The sequence below is a fragment of the Chiroxiphia lanceolata genome, chromosome 8 (assembly GCF_009829145.1).
Source record: "Chiroxiphia lanceolata isolate bChiLan1 chromosome 8, bChiLan1.pri, whole genome shotgun sequence".
Lineage (NCBI taxonomy): Eukaryota > Metazoa > Chordata > Aves > Passeriformes > Pipridae > Chiroxiphia > Chiroxiphia lanceolata.
The window spans coordinates 21512349-21540247 of NC_045644.1; the positions used below are offsets into that span (position 1 = coordinate 21512349).

At 40.8% G+C, this 27899-nt stretch overlaps 2 protein-coding genes across 8 annotated transcripts in view; both read left to right on the top strand.

The window, feature by feature from the left end:
* SEC24C (SEC24 homolog C, COPII coat complex component) overlaps window positions 1-18023 on the top strand; it is a 38846-nt gene extending 20823 nt beyond the window's left edge. For all 7 annotated transcript variants that reach the window (XM_032695737.1, XM_032695742.1, XM_032695744.1 and 4 more), the window contains 17 exons: window positions 65-176; window positions 1017-1144; window positions 3703-3841; window positions 5732-5847; window positions 6995-7119; window positions 7381-7572; window positions 8600-8693; window positions 10424-10540; window positions 11014-11184; window positions 11574-11670; window positions 11938-12083; window positions 12471-12609; window positions 13406-13524; window positions 13884-14063; window positions 14724-14915; window positions 15342-15431; window positions 15881-18023. In XM_032695737.1, coding sequence (XP_032551628.1) covers window positions 65-176; window positions 1017-1144; window positions 3703-3841; window positions 5732-5847; window positions 6995-7119; window positions 7381-7572; window positions 8600-8693; window positions 10424-10540; window positions 11014-11184; window positions 11574-11670; window positions 11938-12083; window positions 12471-12609; window positions 13406-13524; window positions 13884-14063; window positions 14724-14915; window positions 15342-15431; window positions 15881-16021 — 2298 coding nt within the window. In that variant the 3' untranslated portion in view covers window positions 16022-18023. The remainder of the gene's footprint in view (window positions 1-64; window positions 177-1016; window positions 1145-3702; window positions 3842-5731; window positions 5848-6994; window positions 7120-7380; window positions 7573-8599; window positions 8694-10423; window positions 10541-11013; window positions 11185-11573; window positions 11671-11937; window positions 12084-12470; window positions 12610-13405; window positions 13525-13883; window positions 14064-14723; window positions 14916-15341; window positions 15432-15880) is intronic.
* Window positions 18024-19753: 1730 nt separating this feature from the next.
* Window positions 19754-27538, top strand: FUT11 (fucosyltransferase 11). Its single transcript, XM_032694653.1, has 3 exons — window positions 19754-20477; window positions 21759-22384; window positions 27277-27538. The coding sequence occupies exons 1-3, from the start codon at window positions 19758-19760 to the stop codon at window positions 27422-27424; spliced, it is 1494 nt and encodes a 497-aa protein (XP_032550544.1). The 5' UTR covers window positions 19754-19757; the 3' UTR covers window positions 27425-27538.
* Window positions 27539-27899: the final 361 nt, after the last annotated feature.

The window sequence follows — 27899 nt, forward strand, 5'->3', positions numbered from 1 at the left end:
TTCTGTACTTTACAGTACTTTGAAACCAAGCCTCTAAGTATTAACATGGTGTTTTCCAACATAGATTCAAGTGATTGAAGATGACAGAAGTAACCGTGGGTCAGAACCATTTGTCACTGGAGCGCGAGGGCAGGTCCCACCTCTTGTTACTACGAATTTCTTGGTCAAGGATCAAGGTAAATATTTTTCTTTTCTTAAACAAACAAAACACAAACCTGAAAGAGTCAGTGATAGAACTGTCTGTGTCTTTAAAGGAAAAGTTTGAGGAATGATTTCAGTTGCCGGGGATGTGTGTTTTACCAACAGAAGCTTAGTTTCAAGTGCTGTGTTGATTTGATCTCAGTTTAGGTTCTCCTGATTGTTTGGTAGCTAGTAATCAATTTGCAGGTAAAAAATGTTTTCCAAGGCAGATACCTAGGACCAGTATTAGCAGAGATATCAGAAAGCTGCAAGTGAAGCTTCTTCTGGAGAGCAATATAAACAACAGTTCAGAACTGAAGTTTGCTATCAATATCATTAGAATGGGATGGGGAAACTGTATTTTTTAAAATTAAGTCGAATGTAAATAGAGAAACAATATTTCACCTTCTAATCTCCCACAATTTTTTTGAGTTTTAAAGTTCCAGAAAAAAATGCAGAATCTGATTCTATGATCAAGTGTTTTACTCTTCAGCCAATATTACAAAATCAAACAGTAGAAAAGTTTGAGTAGAGTTTTCTGTCTACAGTGTGTTTGTCTGCAAAAAGAGTGAAACAGGAATGCCTTTTTAGAGGTATAGGTTGATGGGGAGTCAAGTTCATTTGTTTTCAGTTAAGAACTTCTATTATATGTAGTTAATCATAAAGAGGTATTTTATTTGAATTCACGTTTTCCATAGATTGAAACCGATTGTTTAGATAAGCTCGTAGTATCTGTCTCTGGCTTGACAGCACAACTGAAGGTATCTTTGTTTCTGCTCTTGAATATAAACTCAACTTGTACTGAAATTTGTGGGGATTTTTTATTTGTCCCCCAGGTAATGCAAGCCCTCGCTACATAAGATGCACATCTTACAATATTCCCTGCACCTCTGATATGGCCAAACAGTCCCAAGTTCCCCTCGCTGCCGTCATAAAGCCGCTGGCTACTCTGCCGCCGGAGGAGGTGAGAGCTGTGGGGGGAGTTACACGTGCCCTGCTGTACTCAGAACTCACCAGGAGAATGCTGTTACATGACAGCATTTAACAGATGTGTTGAGAGAGCATGTTTAGGTAATGAAGACTAGGTAAACCTTGATTCTCCAACAGGTGTGTGATAGAGATCTGTAAAGCAGAAGAATGCTGTGTTTAAAACATTTAATATTTTGATTGCTGTGATAATTTCAGCATTTTTACAGTAGCTGTCAAGCACTGTGACTAAATAACCAAAATCCTAGGATGGTCACAAAGGCATACACTTCATCTGATTTCTGTTTCTTTAGTCTAAAGTATTTAAATGGCTGCTAATCAGAGGTGTGAAGTCTTTTCTAGAATGCCAAGTTGTGCAGTTAGGGGAGAATGTATGAAACAGCACTGGTTAAGCTGCCTAGTGTGCATGCACAGCACTGTGTGGGATGACAGCACAGCACTGAGTATGGGGCACTGCTGAACTGCACTTGTGTTTTTGCCCTTTCCTCTACAGCACTTATTTCCTTCTAGGTGTCATGTGTGGTTGGTTAGCCTTTTACCCACTCATGTTTGGTTACTGAGAACATGAAAGCTTCAAGACTATTACAGAGTTAGACATTTTGTTCAATAGTCTAAATTCTCTGGCTGCTGTGTGGTGTTAGCCTGCTTGGAGCAGTGTCGTAAAGACAAATAGCCTCATTAAATTTGGATACATACATCTGCAGTGTTCTGTGCCCTGTTAAACCTAAGTTTAGCATCTGCTGAGGAAAGCAATTTTGTGGGGGCTTTTAAGGGTGTTTTTTTCCTGTTGCATTTCATTAGTGTTCCTAAACTGTGGTTTGAATTTCAAAAAGTGGTCTGTGATAAAACTGAGCTGTGGCTGAAGTTTAAAAGGAGCACAGAAGGAGAATGTGGTCTTATCTGAGAAACTCAGAGGCTTGTGGAGCTGCACGTTTTTAGAGAAGCTTTAGAAGTAACGAGTTGTTCGACCTTCTGGTGTGTTTAGGCTTTGAACAAACACTTGTGGTATCCAGAAAAAAACATGGCTAGGATCAGAAAATTGCTCTGGAGAGCAGTCAGCTTCTACTATTTGGAAGTTCTTTATGTTGAGGGCAGACTCCCTGTGGAGGGGCCTTTCCAACAGATGAAGACTCAACTGTTCAAAGCAATAAGACTGTAAATAGAGCTAAAGCTTTACATAGGAGTAATGAGAGGATAAATGTCTCATGAAAATATCTCATGAAACTATAGCATTCAGATAAGTCTAGAATATGTAAAAATTTAGGACCTGGTTGCCAAATACAGGACCTTTGCCCTACGTTAATGCAATGTTCAGAAAACCAAGCTTGAGGCTTTGGAAAGAAGTATCTCTGTGTCTTCTGGGAGTAAGTGGCTAGTAACAAGTTATGCATAGCACTGCATGTTTACAGCAACTTTGTAGTTTGCTTGCATGTCACAGAGGGGAGAGGCTGAGGAAAAAGGCTGATTGTGTTGAAGTACAATACCAACATTGCCTGCCATTCCGAGAACTTCAAAATTTGTTTCCTCTGAAGAGGTCAGCCTGGGCTATAGGAAATGAGAAGCTCTGGCTGTAAAACCATTGTACTGTCAATAAATGATTAGTGAGGTTGAATGAAAAATGTGACACATCTGTGGCATGAAGAGGAAAGTGACTGGAGCATTTGCTCAACTCCTGCTCAGAGAATATATTGTCTATTAAACATGATCAGAGGTTTAGGGTAACTGAGAGAATAAGACCAGACACCTTTACTGACAGAAAATTTAAAAAGAAGTAGTTAAACTTTCTTTTGAGCTACGTTCATGATTATGAAGGGTGCTTTGAGCTATGAATGCAACCTGTAACTTTTATGGGTTCTGTCTCAGTCACTGTAAAGTGCTTCCTGCTCATTCTGATGATGAGAAGCTGCAGAAGTTGCCAATAATCTTATTCTGATTTAGATGCAAAAAGGTTATATTAGCAGTAATAGTTCAAAAATGGTATCACTACATAACAGTTTTGATGACTTGCTGTACAGTGGGGTCAAGACAACAAGAACTTTTGAATTCATGGTTGGATTCAAAAATAAGTCTTATCAGGCAAATTTTTTAAGATATTCTCTGTTCTTGAATGTGTGCAATGCCTGGCTTCGCTTTTGTCGAAAAGCTTGCTTTTTCAAGGGAAGGAGATAAGAGGTGAAGAGTTACTTTTTACCCATGAGGTTATCACAGTCATTCTTTCAGGTTTTTTTGTACACTTGGGATACATCTCTGCGGTGTGTTGCAGTCATGTTCTTCAAACAGGCTACTGACAAAGTGGGGTAGCCCATTAATGACTCACCCACAAAGAACTGCTGTGCTAAAGCTTGAACTGGAAAGCATTTATGAAATACTTGTTCAGGCTTCTCTCATCCCCTGCACACTCTCCCACAGTTGCCAAAGTGTTAAATCCTATGCAATGTACAGGGAGATAGTTTCAAGCTCTGCATTATATGTGGTCACTTTTTTCTCATCATCATGTGACCTTTCTTTTTATGTTTTTTTCTCCTGCTTCCACAGACCCTTCCTTATTTGGTAGACCATGGAGAATCCGGTCCTGTCCGATGTAATAGGTGCAAAGCTTACATGTGCCCTTTTATGCAATTCATTGAGGGTGGAAGGAGGTTCCAGTGTTGTTTCTGCAGCTGTGTCACTGAGGGTAAGATTTCTTCTGGAAATCAGTCTATAGGCTCTGTTGGAAAGGTCTTTGAACAAGATGCAGGCAAATAAATCTTTATCATGTTATGATCATTTATAATGAATACTCTGCTTTAGTGTGTGTCTGGTCTTTTAAAAAAATCATTATAAGGCGTGTTCAGTGCTCGGTTCTGAAATGATGTTCAAATTAAGTAGGTGCTTATGTATTGCAGTATTGTACCGAGTTTTTAATATGAGATTTTTGTAGCATAATGCCTGGTGGTTTGGAAAACTATTTATTTTATTTTCTTAGGGTATTTCATATCTACGTTTTTCTTTGATAGACTGAGATGAAGATATAGTCAGTAGCATGAGTTAGGATTTTTTTTTCCTCACAAAGCCTGTTTAAACACTGCCTAGAGATGAGATTGCAGCTAACTCTGCTACATCTGAATAGGAGTGTTCAGTACAGGCCAGTAGGTTGCTCTTCTAAATTAATATAAAATGTGCTTCCTTTTAAGCAGAATTCACAATCTGCTGCTCATAGCATGACATCTCTAGATTTGTTTTGAAGGCACAGTGGAATGTAAGGTACAACAAACCTTACAATGATGTTTTCAGTGTTTCATTTGGTAACACTGATGGCTTTTAATGGACTGTTCTTACCACTTCAGTTATGCTGTACAAGTGGTTTTACTAACCAAAATGGGGATTAGAAACGGTTAACCTTAAAAACCAGTTTTATCTGGTGATTTTCAGCCTGCGTGCATTCCCTGTCCCTGCTCATTCAGCAGCTGTATGAATGGCTGTACCTGTAACAACTGAGCAAAGGCAGAAAAGGGAGGGATGCTGAGAGACTGCTGATGAAAGCAATGCTGTGAAAATACAATGTAGTTGTACCTAAAACTTGAGGACAAATTTTGTTTTCTCAGCAAAAAACAGTCAGGCAATTAATTTGTACCAGGTGTGTACTTGGAGAGAATAGTGATAGGTTCTTATATATAGTCTTAATATTACTTTTTGTTTTGAACTTTTGAAACTTTGAATGTTTAGAATAATTTAAATGTGGTGTGTATGGTCATGACAGGTAACCTCATTTTATTCTCCCCTGGAGCTATAGACAGCTATAGCTGGAATACATTTTGTCACCCTGGCAGTTTGCAGGAGGGACTCTCTGTCATGGTAGTTCTTGGGGCACAATGGGAGTGCTTTGTTTCTGCAGCTGACTTTTGTAGGCAAAAACTGAGTTTTAATTATTACCCATTCTATTTTCTGATGCCTCGTACCAGCACAGAAGTACTGGGCGCTGGACATTCTTAATCGACCATAAGAAGTACCCTGTCTATTCTGATAAAAGGATTAGGGCAGCCTCTGCACACAACAGTGCCTGGAGGCTTTATTCTTGTGCAGCATGGGAAGGGAAGGAAAAAAACTAAGTCATATAACAAAATAAGGAGCTCGGTATTTTAGTAAGCCTGATCTGAGTCAGTAATGTAATTTGTCAGCCTGTAACTTACCTCAAACTCTGTTTTAAGTCATTGTTACTACTTATATGAGATGGTTATATTTTTCCTTTGAACTAAATCCTTCAGAATAATCCTAGAAGTGTGTTGTAGTGATGTTTCTGATATGAAATGTAAAATGAGAATGGAAAGGTGATTCAAGAAAAATACAACAGTGACTATACAGTGTGTCATCTGGTGCGCAAGACAACTGGAATAAGTTTATGTTTTTTTGCTTTAATGATGTTCTTAAATTGCAGTAATATTTTTTAGTAATACTTGTGTGCTAGCCCAGAGTGCTAGCTAACTTCCCTGGAGTTTTATTTGAAACAGCTGTTGTCATTTTGGCTCTCCAGTCACATTGTTTATCATGGGCATGTCACTGAACTTAATGACTTTTCTTTTCCCAGTGCCACCTCACTACTTCCAGCATTTGGATCATACTGGAAAGCGAGTAGACTTCTATGACCGACCTGAGTTGTCATTGGGGTCTTATGAGTTTCTAGCAACAGTTGACTATTGCAAGGTACAGTAGTACGTGTTTATTACTATATTTATTTTGCTTTTAAGTAAAAAGCCTATTTTCTGAAAAGTAAGAATGCCATGAACTGTCTGGGACTGATTTCTATCTGGCAGAGGTAATTAACAGCATTAATCCAACCCACTTTATTGTGTAAAATAACATGCTTGTCTGCTTACTTCCCAAAGCAGAGGAAGTCCTGATCACACATGACATAATATAATTTTATTAGAGCTGTCTCTCTTTTTTTTCTGGAACCATATGAACAGCTATAGCTGCTGTTACCTTAGGAATTCTGTACAGAAGGGACTCTTGTGCAGTAGGGCAAAGGGGATTGTAGGAGAGATTCAAGATAAGCACAATAGTAACTATGCAATGTGCCACCTGTTGCCTAAGGCAGACCTTACCTATTGAACTTAATTTCAAATACAGCCACAGTGGTTAAAAGCGCAAGAATAGTGTGGAAATACATGTTGTGAGAGCAGGTTTGCCTTTAAATTAAAGATTTAAATAATAATTAACTTCTAAGGAATAGGAAAAATATGTACAAGATATTTGTTCAAACAACTTACATTTCTGCTGAAATATATGCTCGGAAAATAGAAGTCTAAATGTTGCAACTTTGTACCAGTTGCCTTCTGATGCCTCAGCTTTACTTTAAGAGAAAAAAACAATTATATTCTAACAGCATAATAATAATTTTTTATTCAAACAAGATGTGATCTTCCCAGCTTTAAGAACGAAAAGGTTGCAGTTCTTGGAGAGGAAAATCTTTTGATTTATATTGGTGAAATCACCTATAATGAGACTGGTCAGATTCCAAAGTCTTGAGAACTGGCAGGAATCTTGCCTGTCTGCTTTTGTGATCCAGCCTAGTCATGTAAATGGATGATTTAGTTATAACTAGACTGTTCTTCTCTGACCAATGGTAAAATCAGTTTAGGGTATTTGATACCAGTCCATTTCAAGCACAATGTGATTACATGTCTGTTAGTTGGAAAAGAGTAGGAGAATGAGCTGAAGAAACAGGTGCTGCTCATGAGTACAAAAGTACATAAAAGCTATTAAAGTTTTGACCAGTCTTTGTCTTAGAGAGCTGTTATGTGAGCTACGTTACGTGGCAGTAATGTGATTTCATCCCCCTCTTCCACAGAATAACAAGTTTCCCAGTCCACCTGCTTTCATTTTCATGATTGATGTGTCTTACAATGCTGTGAAGAGTGGCTTAGTGAGGCTAATATGTGAAGAATTAAAGTCACTCCTAGATTACCTGCCCAGGTAGGTATATTGTGAACTACTGTAGCTGGTGAAAATGGAGGATACTGTTACTTTTTCTCTTTAAAAAACTGTAGAAATTAAGAAATTATTTGATAATCCTGTCAAGCTTTTCTCCAGAAAAGGACCAAACAGAACATTTTTCTTGATACCCCTGTGGGTGAAAAAGAATTTCACTTCCATTTACTTTTCCCTTACTGTGTTGGGTTATGTGTAATGGTTTCCCTTCTTACTTAGATGTGAAGGCAAGTGTGTCTCTTACAGGGAAGGCAACATGGAAGAATCAGCCATTCGAGTAGGCTTTGTCACCTACAACAAAGTGTTACACTTCTATAATGTGAAGAGCTCACTGGCACAGCCACAAATGATGGTTGTCTCAGATGTGGCAGATATGTTTGTGCCACTCCTGGATGGTTTTCTGGTGAACGTGAATGAGTCCAGGACAGTTATTACCAGGTAACATAAATTGATTTACAGTGGTTGTAGTAAAATACCTGTATGGTAGATTCAGATGTTGTGTGCTTAACTGTCGCGTTACTCACCTAGAAGTCTCTCCATGTATTTTATTTAACTTCCTATACTCTTTGAGATTAAGCTGGCAAAGCAGGATGGGAAAATTCATGGGCTAAGGGTGTATTTGGCTCATAGTCCAGTGTATCAGAAAACATATGTAAGGGAATTTAGTGCAGAAGGGCATTTCTGGGGAGAAGGGAAAACAAACACACACACAAAAAAAACCCCCACGCAAAACAAAGCCACAACAAAACACAACTAGAATGATGCAGAGTGAAAGCCATAAGAATACTGAGTCACTGTCTTTAAGGCAACTTCTTAAATAATTGCAAACTGAGACAACAGTGGTGTCCAGTTTTGGTTCTGTGGAGAAAATAGAGCAAATGGGATAGAGAAGATCAAATCTAGAAGGAAAGAAACTAATTAGTAAAGTTTTTGTAAACTATTTAACGTGATACTTGAACTGTAATTAAACTATGGTGTGTAGCTAACTGTGTTTTGGGATCTAGACCTGGCACTGCATGTTTTCAGAGAAGGTTTCCAGCCTGTTTTGTAATGCATTAACAAGCCTAAATACAAACCTGTGGATTAAACCTATTAATCTTTGAATAGTACACAGGATGCTTGGCAAACAGAGGCCAATTGTCACTAGTATTTCCTAAGAATTTACTTACCTATACATATTGGGATATATTAAAAGAGAAGGAATACAGAAGAGCTATGAGAGTAGGCATCAGTTGAGGCTATACGGCAAACACTGAGGATATGGATGAGGGAAGCCAATGAAGCATAACAAAGGATTTTTTTCATAGCTGAGATGTCAAATACTGTAAAAGTTATGTAAATTTACAGACATGTTGGGGACTTCTGTTTAAACCACCTCAGTCTTGTAGATCATCAACTACAACTGTGTGGCTTTTCCAATTAAATGGAATCTTGAATTCCTCTTTTTTTTCTTTTTCTTTGTTAGTTTGCTGGATCAGATTCCAGAAATGTTTGCAGACACAAGAGAAACAGAAACTGTTTTTGCACCTGTAATTCAAGCAGGGCTGGAGGCACTGAAGGTTAGTAAATGTGTTGTTATGACAAACTGCTTTCAACCCAAGTACTTTGAAGTTCATATTCTGCAAACACACACTAATAAGACAATTCTGAACCTTTTTGTAAGCTCCTTGTGGTAGATGCATTACATGTACAGAGTACTTGACTCATTCTTCACGTGGATGTACCTTCAGTTTTGTGTAGCTACCTATATGTTCTCTACCCAATTCTTTTTTTAAGTATTTTTTCAAAGTGCAAGACATGTGGCTTACTCTCAGTTATCTATCCGGGTTTTGCTTTAAAGAGTTTATAGAATCTACAGGAAAAAAAAGACCTCCAGCCTTAAAACCAAGTGCTGAAGTCTCTGAAGCCTCATGGAGGTGTTCTGTAATTTGGTGTCTTTCTAATCCTGTGCCTGAAATTCTGGTAGAATCTTAAATAAAAAGAGAGAATGCCATTTGTTGAAGTTGTCCGCAATAATGTGCTAACCAAGTAAACCTTTCCTAAAGTTCTTCTATTCTAGTACTTCATCCAGATGAAGTTCAACATGTTTAAGTCTGACTTGTAGCTACTGATTGAAGTAATTACCTGTATGATTCTGCCCAAAAACTGTTGACAGTTTGCTCTATTTGTCTGTCATGTAAGTGATGGAATCATTTTGGTTGGAAAAGACCTTTAAGATCAAGTCCAGCCATTCACCCAGCACTACCAAGTCCATCACTAAACCATGCCCTTAAGTGCCACAGCCACGCATCTTTCAAATACCTACAAGGGATGGTGACTCCACCACTTCCCTGGGCAGCCTGTTCCAATGCTTGACAATCCTTTCAGTGAAGAAGTTTTTCCCCATATCTGATCTAAACCTCCCCTGGTGCAACCTGAGGCCTATTGAGGCCTCTTGTCCTATTGCTTGTTACTTGGGAGAAGAGGCGTACCCCCACCTGGCTACAGCCTCCTTTCAGGTAGTTGTAGAGAGCGATAAGGTCTCCTGTGAGCCTCCTTTTCTCCAGGCTAAACAACCCCAGCTCCCTCAGCCGCTCCTCAAGGAAGACTGGTGCTCCAGACCCTTTACAAGCTCCATAGCCCTTCTCTGGACATGCTACAGCACCTCAATCTCCTTGTAGTGAGGGGCCCAAGAGGTCAAGGTGCAGCCTTCTCAATGCTGGGTACAGGGGGATAAACCTTAAAAGTCTCTCTTAAACTCAGTTTTCTTGACAATTGTTCAATCAAGAAATAATAAAAATTACTGATTGATTTTTTTTACATACTGCATATGTCAAAGAAAATAACCTACTAAGCATTGGCTAGTGCTGACACAGTTTCAGTTTAAAATTAATGATCTGTTGAAGCTCAGATTACAAAATTCTTTGCCATTTCTGTGACTTTTTTCCCACAAACTCAGTAGCTGCAAATCAGGGAAGAAGGCAGTGCAACACATTTGCACAAAACCTTTTGTGTCTGGGTCCTGCTTACTGTTCTATCTCCTTGGAGCAAGTCCTTTTCTCCCTGCCATGGAACTAGCACAAATCCAGTAGAACTGGAACTTGCCTTTCTGTAACTGACCAGTAATCTGCGCTCCCTGTGTTGGACAACAGTGAAGTAACCAAGTGACAATCAGCCTGTGTGTCTGGAGGGAGTCACCCTGATGTAAAAGTGTGATGAGGATGCTTGAATGTTTGTTCTTGAATCGCAGTTTCCTTTACAGTTTTTAAAAATCTTTCTAACCTCTGTTATTGTATTCACTTTCCTGCAGGCAGCTGAATGTGCTGGCAAACTCTTCATTTTCCACACCTCTCTGCCCATCGCAGAGGCCCCAGGAAAGTTAAAGAACAGGGATGATAGGAAGCTGATCAACACAGATAAGGAGAAGGTAATAATGATTTGCATGATCCTTGCATAAGGGTGTATATTACACTCTTTATGGAATAAAATAACTGAAACAACATTTTAAAAATCACAAGGATAGCACATAATGTAACAGTCCCAGCTAATATCTTTTAGCATTACCCTTTTATTTTCCATTCCCAGGCCGGGCTTTGGAGACTTGACATCATAAGGGCAGCTCTGGTCTAGGAACAAGAAGAGTTAGCTCTAGATTATTATACAGGATAAAATACCGAATTAAAGTAAATGTGCTGAACTTACAATTAAAGAAGAATGTGTAATAATTTTCATAATAATTAACAGTTCTTCAAAGGCAGAATCAGGGAGAATTTATATGATCCTAATTTCCCTACAGAGAGACTTAAAGTATAAAATTGTATTGACTGGGATTATAAACTGTATCTCACTTTCTTTTTCTTACCACAAACTTCTAATCTTATCTCTGATTTCATTTCTTAGACTTTGTTTCAACCACAGACAAGCTTTTACAACAACTTGGCCAAGGACTGTGTGGCCCAGGGCTGCTGTGTGGATCTATTCCTGTTTCCAAACCAGTATTTAGATGTGGCTACACTGGGTGTAGTACCTTACCAGACAGGAGGCTCCATTTATAAGTATGCATATTTCCAGGTAGGAGTGACATTGACTCAGACTGGTATTTGAGAGAAGTAAGAATTATTGTTTAGTTAATATTTCTATTTTCATAGTGTGAATTGTAGTGAAGAAGTATTTATTTGGAAATAAATGGCTACTTAAATTTCAAGATGTTCACCAAAATGATTTTGTTAGCTTTGTGTCTTTGCACAAACATCTTTGTTAATAATAAAATCCACAACAGGAAGAGCTATGCCATTACCTTTGAGCACAGTATTTTATTAGCTGGGCACTGAGCCTTGTATGATGGCTGACTTTTACAGTGAGACTGCAGGCAGTAGTATCTGGTTTTAAATGACTTAATGGTTTATGAAGCAGCTCTGATTTATGGGAATATGAAATTTCAATTACTGCTTGTTTTCTAGCTGGAGACAGACCAGGATAGGTTCCTGAATGACTTGAGAAGAGATGTCCAGAAAGAAGTGGGATTTGATGCTGTAATGAGAGTGCGCACAAGCACAGGTGGGTGTTAGCATGGATGAATCTTAACAAATTGACTACTTCAAGCATGTCCCATGGGAAGTAAGAGATTTTTCCCTAATTTAAAATATATTGAGACTAGACTATGCAAAAAGCTCTGCTAAAGCTTTGGAGTTCTAAGACTTTATTGAAACCCTGGAAAGATCCGTGCTGCAATCTGCCAGGATAACTTAGTGTCAATTCCAAAGGCTGTCTGTCTTTTTATTCTGTTGAAAGTTGTGGTTCATGTTGGGTTTTTTCCACTTTTAGGTATTCGAGCAACTGACTTTTTTGGAGCTTTCTATATGAGCAACACAACTGATGTAGAGATGGCAGGTTTGGACTGTGATAAAACAATTACAGTGGAATTCAAGCATGATGACAAATTGAGTGAAGACAGTGGTGCACTCCTTCAGGTGAGGAGGGGTAGGCTTTCTAGGAGAAAGAAGTGAGTTGGCAGTTGAACTGAATTATTAGACATTTCTTCAAGGAACTGTTTGTTCTTTCTATACCCTTGATCTTTCAACATACTTGCTCTCAGGGTGACCTAGACTGCTTCAAATTACAGTCTTATTTTCTAAGACCAGGTCCCTTAATACAACTGCTAAAATTGCTACTTGTTATCTTTCACTGACCCCAATTCTTAGCATATGCTTTTAGCTGATTGTGCAAGGCTTTTACGTAATTATCTAATTTGTTTATGCATCTGAGTCCTAACTTTTAATGAAGTATATTCAAGCCCTGCCCTTCTTATTGTAGCAGGACCTCATTTTTCTGTATGTTGGCATTTTTGTCTTCTACAGTGTGCTCTGTTATATACAAGTTGTGCAGGACAGCGACGACTCCGCATTCACAACCTCTCCTTGAACTGTTGCACACAGCTTGCTGACCTCTATCGAAACTGTGAGACAGACACACTCATCAACTACTTGGCTAAGTATGGTAAGGGTAATTTTGGTAACAGGAATTGCAACCTTTAACTGCTGGTAAAATATCTGTTGTCATCCAATGATACCTGTTTATTCTTCTTACTTCAAATGTCAGGTGGAAATCCTGATACTTCAGTCAGTTAGAGGAAAGAGCATAAAGCTGTGACGATACTATTGCTGGTTAGGACGAGAGGTACAGATGGAGGTTGTAGGCTTATTCTTCATACAAGTTCTTGTCTAAATATTTTTAGTAACAGTTTGTATTGACAGCTGTCTGAATTCATCCTTGCATTTATTTTTGGTCTGGTTTAATTCATTCTTTAACTGTTCCAGAATTATGCTCTGGCAATAGGAAATGGTGGCCTTTGTTTATAGATCTGGGTTAAATATCATACTCTCTTGCATTGTACCCTATTTACGTTTTCTAGTTTGCAGTAAAAGCTTAGGAATCCAACAGAGATTTAGAGCTGTGTATGTTTATTACCATTAAACAGAAACAGTCCATTTTCAGACCTTTAAAGGAGGATGGCCAGGCTATAAAAACAGTTTTTATAGAACCCCATGTTAAGTGTATTTTAAGTACAGGGGAGATGGAGAGTTCAAGAACATGTAATAAAACAGAGTAAATGAGCTTCTTCGGGTCTTCAAACTTGTAGGAAAGTGATGATATATTCCTATTGAAGCGGAAGGAATAAACACTTTCATAAGCAATAGTTGTTTAGATTTACTTTGTGGAAGTAGTGTTGGGTTTTTTGCTGTTCATGAGCACTCACTTGACAGCAGTCCATCTCTTTCCTCTTCCTGTGCAGCATATCGTGGAGTTCTGAATAGCCCAGTAAAGACTGTACGAGATGCACTGATCAACCAGTGTGCCCAGATCCTCGCTTGCTATCGAAAGAACTGTGCTAGTCCCTCTTCTGCTGGACAGGTAAACTCGGATGCTTTTGCTTGAATTCCAGGCTCAGGAATTAAAAAGGAATCATCTTCCTACTTAGCCTGCTCAAATAAAGTCAATTGCTTTGCTCAGCAGAAATTTGTAAAGAGAAGAGTCAGGAAAGTAGAGAGGCTGAAAGTAAAACTATAGCTGAGAATGGCTTCTTGAACATCTGTCTGGAGCCCAGGGAGCAGGGATAAGTTTTATGTTCTTTTGCAAGATATAATAAGGCTATCAGCTTTCACTCCTCATAGCTGTACCACACTTTGTTGGTTCATGCAAGCTTCATTTTGTCAAACATAGGCTTATTCAGCAAGACAGCTGACCAGCTTCTGTCTCCTTGTGACTTGTAGCTGATCCTCCCTGAATGCATGAAGCTGCTTCCTGTGTACTTGAATTGTGTGTTGAAGAGCGACGTCCTTCAGCCTGGTCCGGAGGTCACAACGGATGACCGTGCCTACATTCGGCAGTTAGTGACATCCATGGATGTCGCCGAAACAAATGTTTTCTTTTATCCCAGGCTTTTGCCCCTGGTGAGTAATTCAAGATGTTCTTACCGCTTGAGACTTGCTCTTGTCTTGACTTGTCTTAAGGACTGGCATTTATTTGTTAGCAAGGGAAAGTGATTTGAGAAGTATTTGGGATCTGCCATCTGCGGGGATATTTCACTTAATTTCACTCGGTGATAGATGCATTACTGGATCTTGTAAACTTGCTGGAGGATGCTTTTTTCCTGAGCTGTGAGCATATGAACAGTGGCAAAGACACTTTTGATCCTTTCATAGTCTTTTTTAAAAAGTCCTAAAGCTTCTTACAACTTTTTGTAGTAATTTTCATCACTGAATGGCAACTCTACATACCGTTCTGACTTTTCAGTAGCATAGTTGCTGGAATAATACTAAAAACTAATTACATTCCTAGTCCAGGAGGTTATATTGGAACTTCAGAGTAATTTCACAGAAGCCTTGTGTTCTCTTTTGCTGACCAAGAATCTCTCTGTGTCACATTCAGTAAGAAAACTAAGCTAAGGAAGATGATACCACAGTCACAGCTACTGTAGTCTTATGAGTCCTAAAAATGAAAAAATCATTGGGGTCTTAGTGGCAGAAATTTTCAGGACTTCGTAAGATGTTCTTGTTTTATAACCTTGATTTTATTTTACTGATTTTAATTTTTATTTCACTCTAAAACAGACCAAAGCAGATGTTGACAGTGATTCCTTGCCAGCAGCCATTCGGAACTCAGAGGAGCGTCTCTCCAAGGGTGATATATACCTGCTGGAGAATGGGCTGAACATCTTTGTGTGGGTGGGAGTCAGCGTGCAGCAAGGCCTGATCCAGAACCTCTTTGGAGTGTCATCCTTCGGTCAGATTAGCAACACCTTGGTGAGCTGGATGGCAGTGTGGGAGCTACTGTCTGTGATAGTCACCCAAAACTTAAAAAACAATGAGAAAGCCAGTTGAGAAAATAGCGTTACATTTTTCATACTGGGAACAAGAGAAGCACAGATATGTGAAACTAGTGGAAATGTCCCTAGTCTGGGCATGCTGGGCGTGCTTTTGCCTACGTTTACTTGGCAAGCCACATCACTAACAGTGAAGAGAACAGTTGATAACTAAATGGAACAAATAAATGACCTTTAATTCTGATATCATGTTATATTCTCTTTTAAGTAGTTGAGGTCAAAGAGATTGTATGTTAATGGGGGTAGATATGTCCATACCCTTATATAATATGACGAAACTGCTGAGTTTTATTTAATGTTGCTGTACTTCACATGACTAATGGGGATTGGATATCTTTCATTCCAGAGTGCCCTGCCTGTCTTGGAAAACCCCTTTTCAAAGAAAGTACGATCTATTGTTGACATGCTTCAAGGGCAGAGATCCCGCTACATGAAGGTAAAAATGCTGTCCCCCATTCACAGCTTTAAATCCCCTTCCCTTTTTGTAGAGCAGGTGATACCTGGTAATGCTACAGTGCTGAACTTATTCTTCCCAATCTCATAAATGTGATTCAAAGTTTTCAAGGATCTGAAAAAAAAAATGTCACTAGTTTTCTGCTTATCATAGTTCTAAAACTAATTTCTTCAGACCTATTACAACATACTACTCTGCAAACCACATATGTGGTATTTTTCTTCTATTTAGAAAGGATTTAGACTTAACCCAGTTGATTTACAGGAGTCAAAGTACATAAGCCATATACGCCAGGATTCTGGTTATCTGTCTTTGGGTTTTTGAGCCATTGGCTTTTTGCTCTTTTTTCCCCAAGAAGAATAATTCTACTACCTACTCACTGTTGGTTTTGTTCTTGTTTTGTTTTGTTTGTTTGTTCGTTTGTTTTGTAGTTGATAATTGTGAAGCAAGAAGATAAGCTGGAAATGCTGTTCAAACACTTTCTAGTGGAGGACAAGAGCCTGAGTGGGGGGGCTTCATATGTGGACTTCCTGTGTCACATGCACAAGGAGATTCGGCAGCTACTGAGCTAGAGGAGTGAGTGGTGCTGGAACTCAGCAGTGACATTTCAGTCTCCACTAATGACCTGATCAGAAGGCCCAGCGCCCTCAAAAAGGACAACATAGAAATCTGTACAATTCCATAATTTTTAATACATGTTGCATAAGCAGAAATCCTTTCAACCTTTCCCAATCCTGTATGAGAGATGAAATATTTTCCTGGTGAGGGCTGAAAAAAAAAAAAAAAAGGCCTTTGATACCAGGTCTTTTATTTGCATCTAAATTGTTTCCTGTGCTTGGCAGGAGTTCACCCCCCACCCCATGCTCGCTAATCCTGTCGTAATGAATGTAGGTTTTTTTCAGTTCACTGTACATGATTCAACATTGGGTGAAAAAGCGATAACTCTTCAAAATTTCTGGTAGCTGCTGTGTGTTCATGTGGGTGTGTGTGCATGCTCCAAGTGTGAAGGTGATGCACAGGTGGGGAGGACGAGAGGTAGGTCAGGTGACGGGAGCTGGAGCAGCCAAACATTTTGTGTCTTCTCTAAAGAGGGAAACACGATGTGTCAGAGCAGAGATGTATCATGCGGCTGTCTGAACCAGAAAGCCATGAAAAATGAAATGAGAGCTAAGTGAGGAGGCAGCAGGACAAATTTTTCTCCACAATCTTCCCTGTACTATAAGTTGCTGTGCAGATCTGTAATGGAGTAATTAATAGTTCAGTGGGCAAAAATCAACAGCTTCTAAACAGTGTAGGGGTAGAGATGGTACTTCCTGTTGGCGTGTGTGGTGACTCCTTTCCTTCTCATTGCATGGCTCTGTATTGTCCTACTCAATCCATGTTCCATGGCCTCTCCTGCAGAGCTTACCTGTCTATCAGATGGTGGTGGGAACAAAATCCTCTTAACCTTAAGCAGAAAATATGTTTAACAAGGTGATGGGGGGCTGTGTAGGAACTGGATGATAAGGAAGTGGCCATTTTCAACCATATTATTGTGAATCATAGCAAACAAGCAGGAGTTTGATTTATACTGATGCGAATTTTTGAGATTGCTTTGTACCCTGGAATACAAGGAAGGAGAGACAAAAACTTAAGAGTTAGACTGTACTGTAGTAGGTATCATAAGTACCTGATTTTGGTTATTGAAAGCATCTGGGCCATAGCAAAGAGTCTCATTACTGGATGTTTATACCCTCCCCTGTTCTACCTACTGATCAGCTTGCACAAAACCTTTTTATAAGCCTGTTTGTTAAACTAAAATACCTCAGACAGATTAATCCATCCACTTTGGCTGCTCTGCTGCTCCATTTTGCGAGGGTGGATGAGAAGACTCCTGTGAAGAGGGAGCTAGTGTAATCAAATTCAGAATTCTAAGGGCTTCGTTTATTCACTTTTGAAAGGGGGCTTGTATATTTTAGCTTGAACACTTAACAAGTGTTCTTCCAATACCCAGGAGTTTAAGCTACCAGTAGCACTAAAAGTGGAAGGAAGAATGTGGATGGATTAGAGAACATGTGATCTGGGCTTGATATTTCATAGGAAAGTCCTTGTTAAGATCAGAAAAAATATCTGGCTGTGGTTTTAGTTCCATATCCTGTAGCGTGTATATAAATCCATTTTTCTTCTAATGCTGCTAGTTTGTCTTCCCTCCCATCACTACACAGAAAGGGGAATATGAAAATTGTAATGGAGAAACTCTTTCAAGATGTAGTTGACAGAACCTTCAGCGTTTTTGTATGAATGTGGCCAACTTTTTACTCCATGTACTGCCTCCAACCAAAAAAATCTAGAGGATTTTTAATCAGAGGGAAAAAAAGAACTTCCCAGAAATATAAGGTGCAGCAACCACAGACTTCCACAAATACTAATTTCTAGTATTAATACTGGGGGGTGTGGGGGTGGAAATGAAATCATGAATGAACCTTTCATTTTCTTCACTTGTTTTTCCAATGCATCTTTTAATTTGTAAAGAAATAAAAATATATTAAGATGTATTTTATGTCATTGTTAGTAAATAAACACTGCTTATTTTTCCAAACCCTGTATTTTGCGGGAGGGGGGAAACGGGAAAGGATGAAGTCTAACTCATTGCTCCTTTACAATCCAATCTTCTGCTGGCCAAGTTCAGTCTCTTTTTTTCATTGTTGTTGTTGTTATTCACACGGAATGATAAGAAATTCAACAAGAGTCAACAGACAAAAGATACTGTTCAGTCTCAGTATTTGCTTAAGTGATTGGTTTTTGACTTTCTGCCCCTTCTGAACTTCCGTTTTGCAAAGAGATTTCCCTTTTTGCTAACACAACTTTGAGTCATTGATTATTGGGGTGGGTTTTTTTGGTCTACTTTGGCAAATATTGCCCTTACCTTGTGCAATGTCAGCTTAATGACTTCTGTGTTCTTAACTTTTCAGAGAAATAGAGCTCCTATTTCAGAGTTAAGAAAGCAGGGAAGCTGGATAGATTGGTTGGGGAGTTTGTTTTGTTTGGGGGGGTGCTAATTGCAAAAATAAAGTTCAGAGTGAACTGGCAGTGTAACTTGACTGTAGCCTTGAACATTGATACTGTACAATTTCCTGATAACCTTAGAACAATCTGTATGAAAGCACATGACAATCATTGCTGAATATCCAACAATACTAAGTTTGCCGTAGAATATTTTCGAGATTACTCTCCTACAGAATGTACATAATATCCAGAACCTGCCACTGAACTGGTATTGTGATAATGGGTGTTGTGGATCTTGTACATTAATCATATGGAGTAAATCGTGCAGCTCCCCTTCTGATGCTTGTGGGAATTGCCTTGCAGGGCCCATGCCTGCTACACTGCTGGGAGCTCAGCACAGGACCCTGTGGGGTGCTGCTGGAGCAGGCCCGAGCAGTGTTCAGACCTGTCTTTTCAAAGGAAAGGAAAAAGATTTCTGCTTTAACTTGTTCCTTAACAGATAAAGAAGACTTCTTTGCCTTGTGTCTATACTAACTGATGTCCTGTATTATAACTGATGATTCCGAAGTATTATTATATTAAGTTAGGTCTTAAGGAATTGAGTCTTTTAGCAATTGTGTAACTGAGCAATTGAGTGGTAATTCTAGCATACTTCCGTTGGATTTACATAGTGTAGCCCAAACCAGTTTCCCATTTACAGAATAATTTAATACCACAGGAGTTAAGGTTGGTACAGAAAAGCAGCTTTCAAGGAAGCTTTAAAACTACCTGTAGATATTAAAAAAAATAACAAGATTTCTGTTACTAAAAGGTGTTTTCTGTTCCCTCCGTTTATGGTCTTCAGCAGGAGTTAATCAGGATGCTCTTTCCTGCAACACCTAAACGCCTGCTTGGTCGAAGAGCCACCTCTGCAGCTGCCTTCGCTCGAAGCTTGCTGTGTCTCAGTGGAACAGCACGGGCTTTTCCCTGTCAGCTGCAGGTACTGCTGCGGCAGGTGTGTGCACAGACGGATGCAGGAGCGGTAGAGGCAGAGAGGATTTATAGCCCCTTCAGCCACAGGACAGTAGGGTTGGAAGGGACCTGCGAACGGGTCTCCTCGTCCGGCCGCTGCAGCCAGGCTGCACGAACGCTGACAGACCCGTGTTAGGTGTCGCTGCCCCTACGAGCTGCCACTGTTCCTGGAGCGTCCGAGGTGACAGAGCGCGAAGGCGGCACCGCTCCCGCCCGGCCCCACGCCCGGGCCCCTCCGCGCCCCGTGACGGCACCGCCGGGGCGGGGCCGGCGCCGCTTCCTGGGGCGGCGGGACCGGCCCGGGGAACGGGCATGGGGGGCGCGGGGCCGCGGTGCGGGCCCGCGGGCCTGTGGGTGACGCTGGCCCTGGCCTGGGGCGCGGGGGCCGCGCTGGCCGCGGAGGGGCCGCCGGCGGGAGCGGCCGCGCCGGCGGAGCCGTGTGGGGCGGAGGGGTGGGCGCAGGACGCCGTCCCGCCGGGCGCGGCCTTCGTCGCCGCCGCGTCCTACCGCGGGCCCGGCAACAACGACACGCGGAGCAACAAGGCGCTGCCCATCCTGCTGTGGTGGAGCGGGAGCCTCTTCCCGCACTTCCCCGGCGACACGGAGCGCATCGACTGCCCGCGCGGTTCCTGCCTCGTCACCCGCAGCCGGGGGGTTGCCCGGCACCGCCGCACCAAGGCGCTCATCTTCTACGGCACCGACTTCAGGGCGTACGAGGCGCCGCTGCCCCGCCTGCCCCACCAGACCTGGGCGCTCTTCCACGAGGAGTCCCCCATGAACAACTACGTGCTCTCGCACCCGCCCGGCATCCAGCTCTTCAACTACACGGCCACCTTCCGCCGCGAGTCCGACTACCCGCTGACGCTGCAGTGGCTGCCCGGCGCTGGGTACCTGCGGGGCCCGGCCGTGCCGCTGGCCGAGAAGGACGCGTGGCGGCGGAGGGGCTACGCGCCCGTGCTGTACATGCAGTCCCACTGCGATGTGCCCTCGGACAGGGACCGCTACGTGCGGGAGCTCATGAAGTACATCCAGGTACATCCACAGGGGAAGCTGTGGCGTGGTGCTGGCAGCACCTGGCCGCGCCCCTCCGCCGCCTCTTTTTAATGGGGTTTGTTTGTCCTTGTTTTTAGCCAAGACGCGAGTCATAACGGGATGCATGCTGACTACAAGCTGGACAGAAAAACTAGTTGTATTCCTTCCCAAAGCGTGATCTAGACAACACCGCATGCCAGTAGGTAGGCCTCGTGTAGCTTGTTAGTTGTGGAGTTGTCTAGACTCGGGATCAGGCGGAAGCTGGGCAAAGCCTGAATAAGCTCGGTCTGCTGGACCAAGTGCTAGAAGTTGCTGAAATCTCTGGACCTTGAAGTTAGAGTACAAGAAGGCTGTCCATTTACAAGCCTCACTCCTATTTGAAAGGACAAGCAGGCAGTAAAAAGGCAGGTTGCTGTGTTTTGAGAATCGGCTCCTTATCTATGTTGTGGTAGAACGATGTTGTTTCTATGGTGGTTTATACTGCTACGGCACAGCTGATGGTGAGTAGCTTCCTAAAGTAAAATAATGTAATTTCTTTAAAGCAGAAAAAAGTTTAGGGTTTTTTTTCTCTTAAAAATTCTGAAGGATAGGACACTGATAAAAAGCATCTGTTTTTCATCGTTGCCAGAAACGTCCTTTTCCTAGTCATTTCTGTTGTTTCTATTGGCCATGATTCAGGTATTGTGCAAGTTCATCGTGTATTCACTAGTGAAACAAAGACAAAAGAATTTTTAAAATATGACTATATTGTCAAAGTTTGATGCACGGTCCAGTTCAAGTATATTGTCTTTCATTTTTAAACAGTATTCTTTTAGCTCCCTGCACCAATTTTTCTCAGTCTAACAAAGGGAAAAATTTTGTCAGCCTGCTGAGCCTGGCAGGAACGATGTGTAATAACTGTTTGGAAAAGTCCTGGGTCTCTGTTAAGTAGAAGGATGACTTATAAATTAACATAGAGAGGGTCGAATGCTATTCCTTACTTGTCAGTTTCTGATTTATCTGATAATAATTCCATTTTTGGGTGGCACTGCACACTCCCCCCAACCCTCAATCTGTAGCATAGTTAAAGATGCTTTTGAAACTCAGCACTTGGTTTCCTCTAAAGCTGGTAGAAGCGGGACTGTAGGAATAGTTACAAGGGAAAGAACTTGGAGTGAAAGTGAAGCTAAGCTAAGGTAGCTAGGAACTGATCCAACTTTGTAATTTTACAAGAACTACAAGCTCTGAAAACAAGTTCCGGGTGAAGGGATCGCTTTGTAAAGATGCTGGTTGTTATTTCAGGTTGACTCCTATGGGAAATGCCTGCATAACCGTGAGCTTCCCAGTGAACGACTGAGAGACACTTCTACAGCCACAACAGAAGATTCCGAGTTTATGACTTTTATCGCCAGGTACAAGTTTCATCTGGCCTTGGAGAATGCCATATGTGAGGACTACATGACGGAGAAGCTGTGGCGTCCCATGCACCTGGGGGCTGTCCCAGTGTACCGAGGCTCCCCAGCTGTGCGGGACTGGATGCCAAACAACCTCTCCATCATTCTTATAGATGACTTTGACAGCCCCCAAGAGCTGGCAAAGTATCTTGATTTCCTGGACAAGAATGGAGAGGAATATTTGAAGTATCTAGAGTATAAAAACGTTGGTGGAATCAAAAACCAGTTCTTGCTGGAGAGCTTGCAGAGGCGGGAGTGGGGTGTGAATGACATGACTCTGCCCAATTACCTGAATGGCTTCGAGTGTTTCATCTGTGACAGGGAGAACATGTGGGTCAAAGAGGAGCAGGAACACAAAAAGTCTCGTGGGAAAATTCCAGCTCCCAGACCTCGCATAGCTCAGTTCAAGCACATGGGATGTCCTATGCCAACCCCTGGGTTTGGAAGTGTAGAAGACCTTGCTGAAGGAGACAGGTAATGTACCAGTATTATCCTTTTAGAAGGGAAGGAAGCTTCAAATAATAGTAGCTGTAACTTTTAATTATCCTTTATACTTAAAGAAGCTCTTGATACGACTCTAGTTACATTTTATAATATATCTTGTGGGTGTTGTGGTAGTTCTGCTAATATTGTGTAACACTGAGGCTGGACAAGAGGCTTGGATGGTGGTATTGGTGGTTGAAAGACGAGCGTGAGACACCCATAATATTGTGTTAAAATGCTCTGTGACCTCAGGCAATGTGGTTATCCTCTGTCTATCTTAGCCTCTTTGTTTGGGGGAGGGATGTTTTCAGTACAGTGATGGTACAGCACTTGTCAGCCGTGGGGTGAAAGCAGCTCTATACCTCACTACAAAGTACTGGGTTGAGAACAGGGTTGCCACTGTTCAGTGCAGGCCTGGTTGGCTCCTGCTGACTTCAGGTCGGACGTTAGGCTTGCCCCAGAATACAAGACTTAGTGTTGTTTTGTGTGACAAAACTCTGGCTAGTGTTGAAGGACACCATCCCATTTGTTTAGGAGAGGGATTGCGCAGGGCAGAGAACAGGCTGAGTATCTTGTCCCGGGGATTGCACACAGGGATGGCTGGTGTTGCTGGAATCTCCTATAGCCCTCAGTATGAGCTGCTCTCCAGTCTGTCAGCAGGGAACTAACTGCACCAACCCTCGGGCAACCACTTCTTATAGGCAGAAGAGTGTTGATTGCATGATCTACTCTATTTATACATGCATTGGTACAAAAGAAGTTAATGCTTGGGTGTTCCCAAACCTTTGGGCTTTTCCACTGACAGTGTTTGAAGTTGCAGTTGGTAGGAGGAAGGGTTCTTGCAGTTCCTAAACTATGTGTGGACTTTGTGAGGTGTGTATTACTCCTATAACATGTTTGGATTCCCTGGGTTTATCACTTTTCTTTGCATTACCTGCACCAGTTTCTCTTTTTAGGCAATTACTCGAGTGCATGCAATTCACTCTGTATAAGCCATCAGACAGCCATCATAAAGATAAACCTTCAGCCATAGCAGGAAGTTTTGTCTAGGTTAATAGCCATCACCAGAGATTTCGGTGTTCTGATGTCAGTCTCACTGACTCACTCTCACTGTAGTATTCCATTAATGAAATTTTTAAAATATTGGGAAAATCTCATACATTTCCAGAAGGAAGTTGTCAGTGTACTTTATTCCAGTTTATATGGCTTTACAACATTGTTAATAGTTTTCTACACTAAGGGATTGAGTGCTTAGAAGTGTTAAAATTCGTGTTAGGAGTGTAAGATTTCTTTTGTTGGAAGAGTGCTTAGAAGTGTTAAAATTCGTGTTAGGAGTGTAAGATTTCTTTTGTTGGAAGAAACAGCACGTTGAAAATTTAGAATCCATAATTTCAAGTATGCTAACCCAGAACTAAGTTCTTTGTGGATATGAATTTCTAAAAATGTTTTTATTACATTACCCATTCACCAGAAAAAGTATGAAGAATTTTTTAAGTGTGGGAAACTACTTAATGTCTGATGCTTTCAGAAATGGCCAACTGAAATTAAAACAGGAAAATAAGTGTGAGGTTATGCAAGTGTTTTAGGAAACGCCTATTTCACAAAGCATGTGATGTTTATAATCAAAAAGCATTTTTCACATTACAATTAATTTTCGTATTGACTAACTGAAAAGTTCTGCTTATAAGTAAAAGGAGTTCATAATCCTTTGTTTTCTGTTGGTTGACTGATTTACTGGAGCTCTTTTATAGTAATGCCTTTTCTCAGTCTCGACAGCAAAACAGTTTTTCTCCTTGCAGCATCCTACTCTGTAAAAGCATTCCCTACTTTCTCTTGCTTGGGCATCAGGTGGCAGTAGAGAAGCACGTGGGAAGGCACACGTAGCGTACCTGCCGCTGCCACTTGCAGGCTCAGGTGCTTCCATCCTTCTGCCCAGGGGTCATCAACAGGGAGTTTTGAACAGCTGGTCCATAATCCGAACCTCAGTTGCATCCATGGAAGTTTCGATGTCTCACTGAACCACAGGATGTTATTCTTCCCCTGTTAGTAGCCATGAGATGTGTCTGGAAAATTTGTTCCAGGGAAGCTTTTACACTGGCTTCTGTCTACTTTAGAAATGTATGTATCCATACCTTCTGAGGCATGATCAGGGGCATCTCCAGTGAAATACAGTGGGTTCTGTCTGATAAGTATCTGAGCTTTTCACTGGTTTTATCTGCAAAATGGAACATGGTTGCTTAGAATTCTAAGTGGTGACAGTAACATAAAATTGCCACCAAAGCATTAGTTTAACATGCCCATATTTTGTCAGAGTTTGATAGTAATATTATTCGACAGTGTGATCCATTTACATGATTCCCTACTGAGCCAGTCAATCGAGTGTTTTGTTACTTTAGAAAACATTATTGTGGAAAAAGGACACAGGCCTAGTGGAGATACAAATGATAGACTGTATGCAACATTCAAGGTCTAACTATAAACACATGCTGTGACTTGGAGTTCTGGAGCCTTCTGGAACTCTGAGAAAAACAAAGGTGTTTATATTAGAGCAAGTACCCAGTTACAGTAAGGTAATGCTGCTCATATGCACGCTCTGTAACTCTTGTTCCCGGATGTAATTAGTTTTTAGGGTTGACAGATTAGCTGAATTGACAGAACTGTTGCATCACAATCTCTCTCTATGTAGGTACAGGTAGCTGCAGCACACTTACACCTTTTAGCTGTAGGTGTGGAGACGTGGTTTCTAAATCCTCATGGTTGCAGCCTCACTTGTATTTGGACACCCAGGCTTCACACCCAAGTGAGCTTACGAAGAAAGGCAGTAGAACAACCATTTGTATGTGTTAGGGTATGAGTCAGTCACTACAGTCTGTTGAATTCTTTGTACAGAAAACAGTGGGTTACAGCGCTACTGGTGAGTGGAACTTCTGTGTAGTGGGAATCAGAATCTGTAGTTATTCTTGGACTCCCGTCTTTGTGAGAGAAATGTTTGGTTTGTTTCATTGATAAGGATTAATTTTCTGAAAGTGGGATGTTTGAGGGGGTAACTCTAAGAAGATTACGTGACAATTCCTTTCCAGTTACCTAAAGTTTTCATCTATGGTGACATAAGGAAAGAGAAGCCACTGTGCCACTGATAAAAGAATGTTGTAAAACCATCATGGTTTTATTGTTTCCTTTTTATGTCAATGTCACAGTTTATTTATGACAAGAAAAACGAGTTTAACAGAGTATGAGATTTTCCATTTGTGCATGTGAGAAGTCCCTTGCAATAGAATCCAGTAATCATCCAGGATTAAAGATAGATCTGTATCTCATGGTAATGATGTTTCAGGTGTATGTAGTTGGTTGTCTGTGGAGATTTGTGCAGTCCTGCTCGTCCTGGGGTACCAGTTTTTCCCAACTGACAGAATCAGAGTGAAATTATTTTCTTTAAAACCTCCCAATAATAGCAATTTCAAGAGAAAAATACTAAAGTATTCTAATTTAATATTTTTTATGAAAGTCTTCACTCAGATACTGGAATTCTTTTTAGTGTTTTTTCTGTACAGTTCATCTGGAAAACATTTTCTTTTTTTCTTTTACCTACTGCCACTTAGTCTTGGGTCTAGTACTTAATGCACATAGACGTGTGCCCTTATTCAGTGCTGTAAAAAACAAGTAACTCATATTGGCAGTCCTTGAACAAAGGTTAATGAATTTGGCAATGTGATCTCATAGTACGTCCAAGTGCTGCATTTTACAAAGTAAAATCAGTATCTTGGCAGATGCTGATTTTTTGAAGCAGAAATAAGCCTCTGTCTACGATCCTTCACATTGGAATCTATGTTAAAAGCTTTATTTTGAGGTTTATGTTGGTGTACACTGCAGAAATGTACCACCACAGATGGTGGTGTTGACCACAGAAGGCTCATTCCCATGGCACACAGGCTGTGTCCACAGGGACAGCGACTACGATGTGCTGTGCGTTTCTTTTGGTCTGCCTGGAGCGGTGGCTGAGATCTGCTTCTGGGCAGTGCAGTCACACTTGGTTCAAGGTATGGTGTGTACAGAGTGAATGCAGGAGGCACTGTACTTACTTCTGTGATTTGAAGGGAGAAGCAGCAAAAAGCTCTGTATATAAGTTAACAAGTATTGGGCAACTCATGGACGTATTATAAAGAGCATCATGTTTGTTCCTTGTTTCCAAAATTTCTGATGGGCTCATGTGGCTAGATAGCAGAAATAATGGAGAAGAAATAAATAGTTGCCATTCGTTGATATAACACCAGTGAGAGAATTAGTCCAAATCATCATGAATGGGAAGGGAATTGCTGAAATTTGCAGTGATACAGTCTGTGCTACAAAAAGTTTGTGACTGTATGCATTGAAAAAGAGACAGCCTGTACTTGACCATCTAGTCTGGAGATAAAGAATAGGATCAGGATTGAGGAATATAATGATTTTTGTCTCTTCCATATATAACCTGAGTTTGTTAAAGGGTTTATCTGAATAAAAATTGATTCTTAGCGCTAACTCTTATATGCACACGGGCCACAGAAGGCTATTCTCAAACTAATAGGACTCTGTGACAGATTTTATTTTAATAGAAATTTTTATTCTCTGCAATTAACAATTTAGTCTCTTTGGTTAACACTGTAGTCATATGCTGATATTTCTAGAATGTTGTAAAGCTCATGGTGAACTTGTATTTTCTGTAGAGAATTTTCATAGCAAGTTTCTATAAATGACTTGGAGCACAATAACAGCATTGTTTGTTATGACCGTCCCCGGGCCTGTTTTTCTCTTAGGTGAAAGAAAAACAATGGTTTCAATGATATTACAGCTGCAGACTCATTTGTTTTTTTTAATGGTTTGTGGTGGTGTCTCTTTTTTTGTTTCAGTTGGAAAGAAATGTGGCTTCAGGATTATTGGCAAAGCCTCGATCAGGGTGAGGCCCTCACAGCTATGATTCATCACAATGAGTCACATCAAGGAAGATTTTGGGACTATATGCATGAGATTTTTCTCAAGAGGACAAGGCAACACTGACCCATCTTTGTAAGAGCTTGATTTGAAAATTGCGTTGAAAGTTGAGACTGTGAATTCTTACCTCGCTTCAAATGTTTGCCTTGAAATACAAAAAAAACCCTCTCACAGAGACAATTTTTTCTCATGCAAGAAGTGAATGAGTTTCTGTTATGATTGGATTCCAGCAGTGGAGATGTTAACAACTGCTTTGCTTTGATTTGAATTTCAGCTCTCTGGTGTGAAGCTGCTTCTGACTTGCAGGTGTCAACATGTGGGGCAAAAGATGAATTTATTCTCCTTTTGCATTTGTTATATTGACATTGTGGCTTAGATGACTTCAGAGGAACACTTCTTCAGATTCTTGCTCAAGTGCTCTAAGTTATTTCAGGGATTTTTTTTAAGTCTCCAGAATATTATTGGTTTTATACGTATTTTATCAGTCACATATTCTCTTCATTAAGATGTACTTTTAGCTGCTATTAACAAATGGCTTTTC

Bases quoted from the DNA above. Each gene is read 5' to 3' on its own strand.
- FUT11 (XM_032694653.1), top strand. From the start codon at position 19,758: ATGGGGGGCGCGGGGCCGCGGTGCGGGCCCGCGGGCCTGTGGGTGACG. The intron at 20,478-21,758 runs GTACATCCACAG...TTGTTATTTCAG, and splicing joins AGCTCATGAAGTACATCCAG to GTTGACTCCTATGGGAAATG. The intron at 22,385-27,276 runs GTAATGTACCAG...TTTTTGTTTCAG, and splicing joins GACCTTGCTGAAGGAGACAG to TTGGAAAGAAATGTGGCTTC.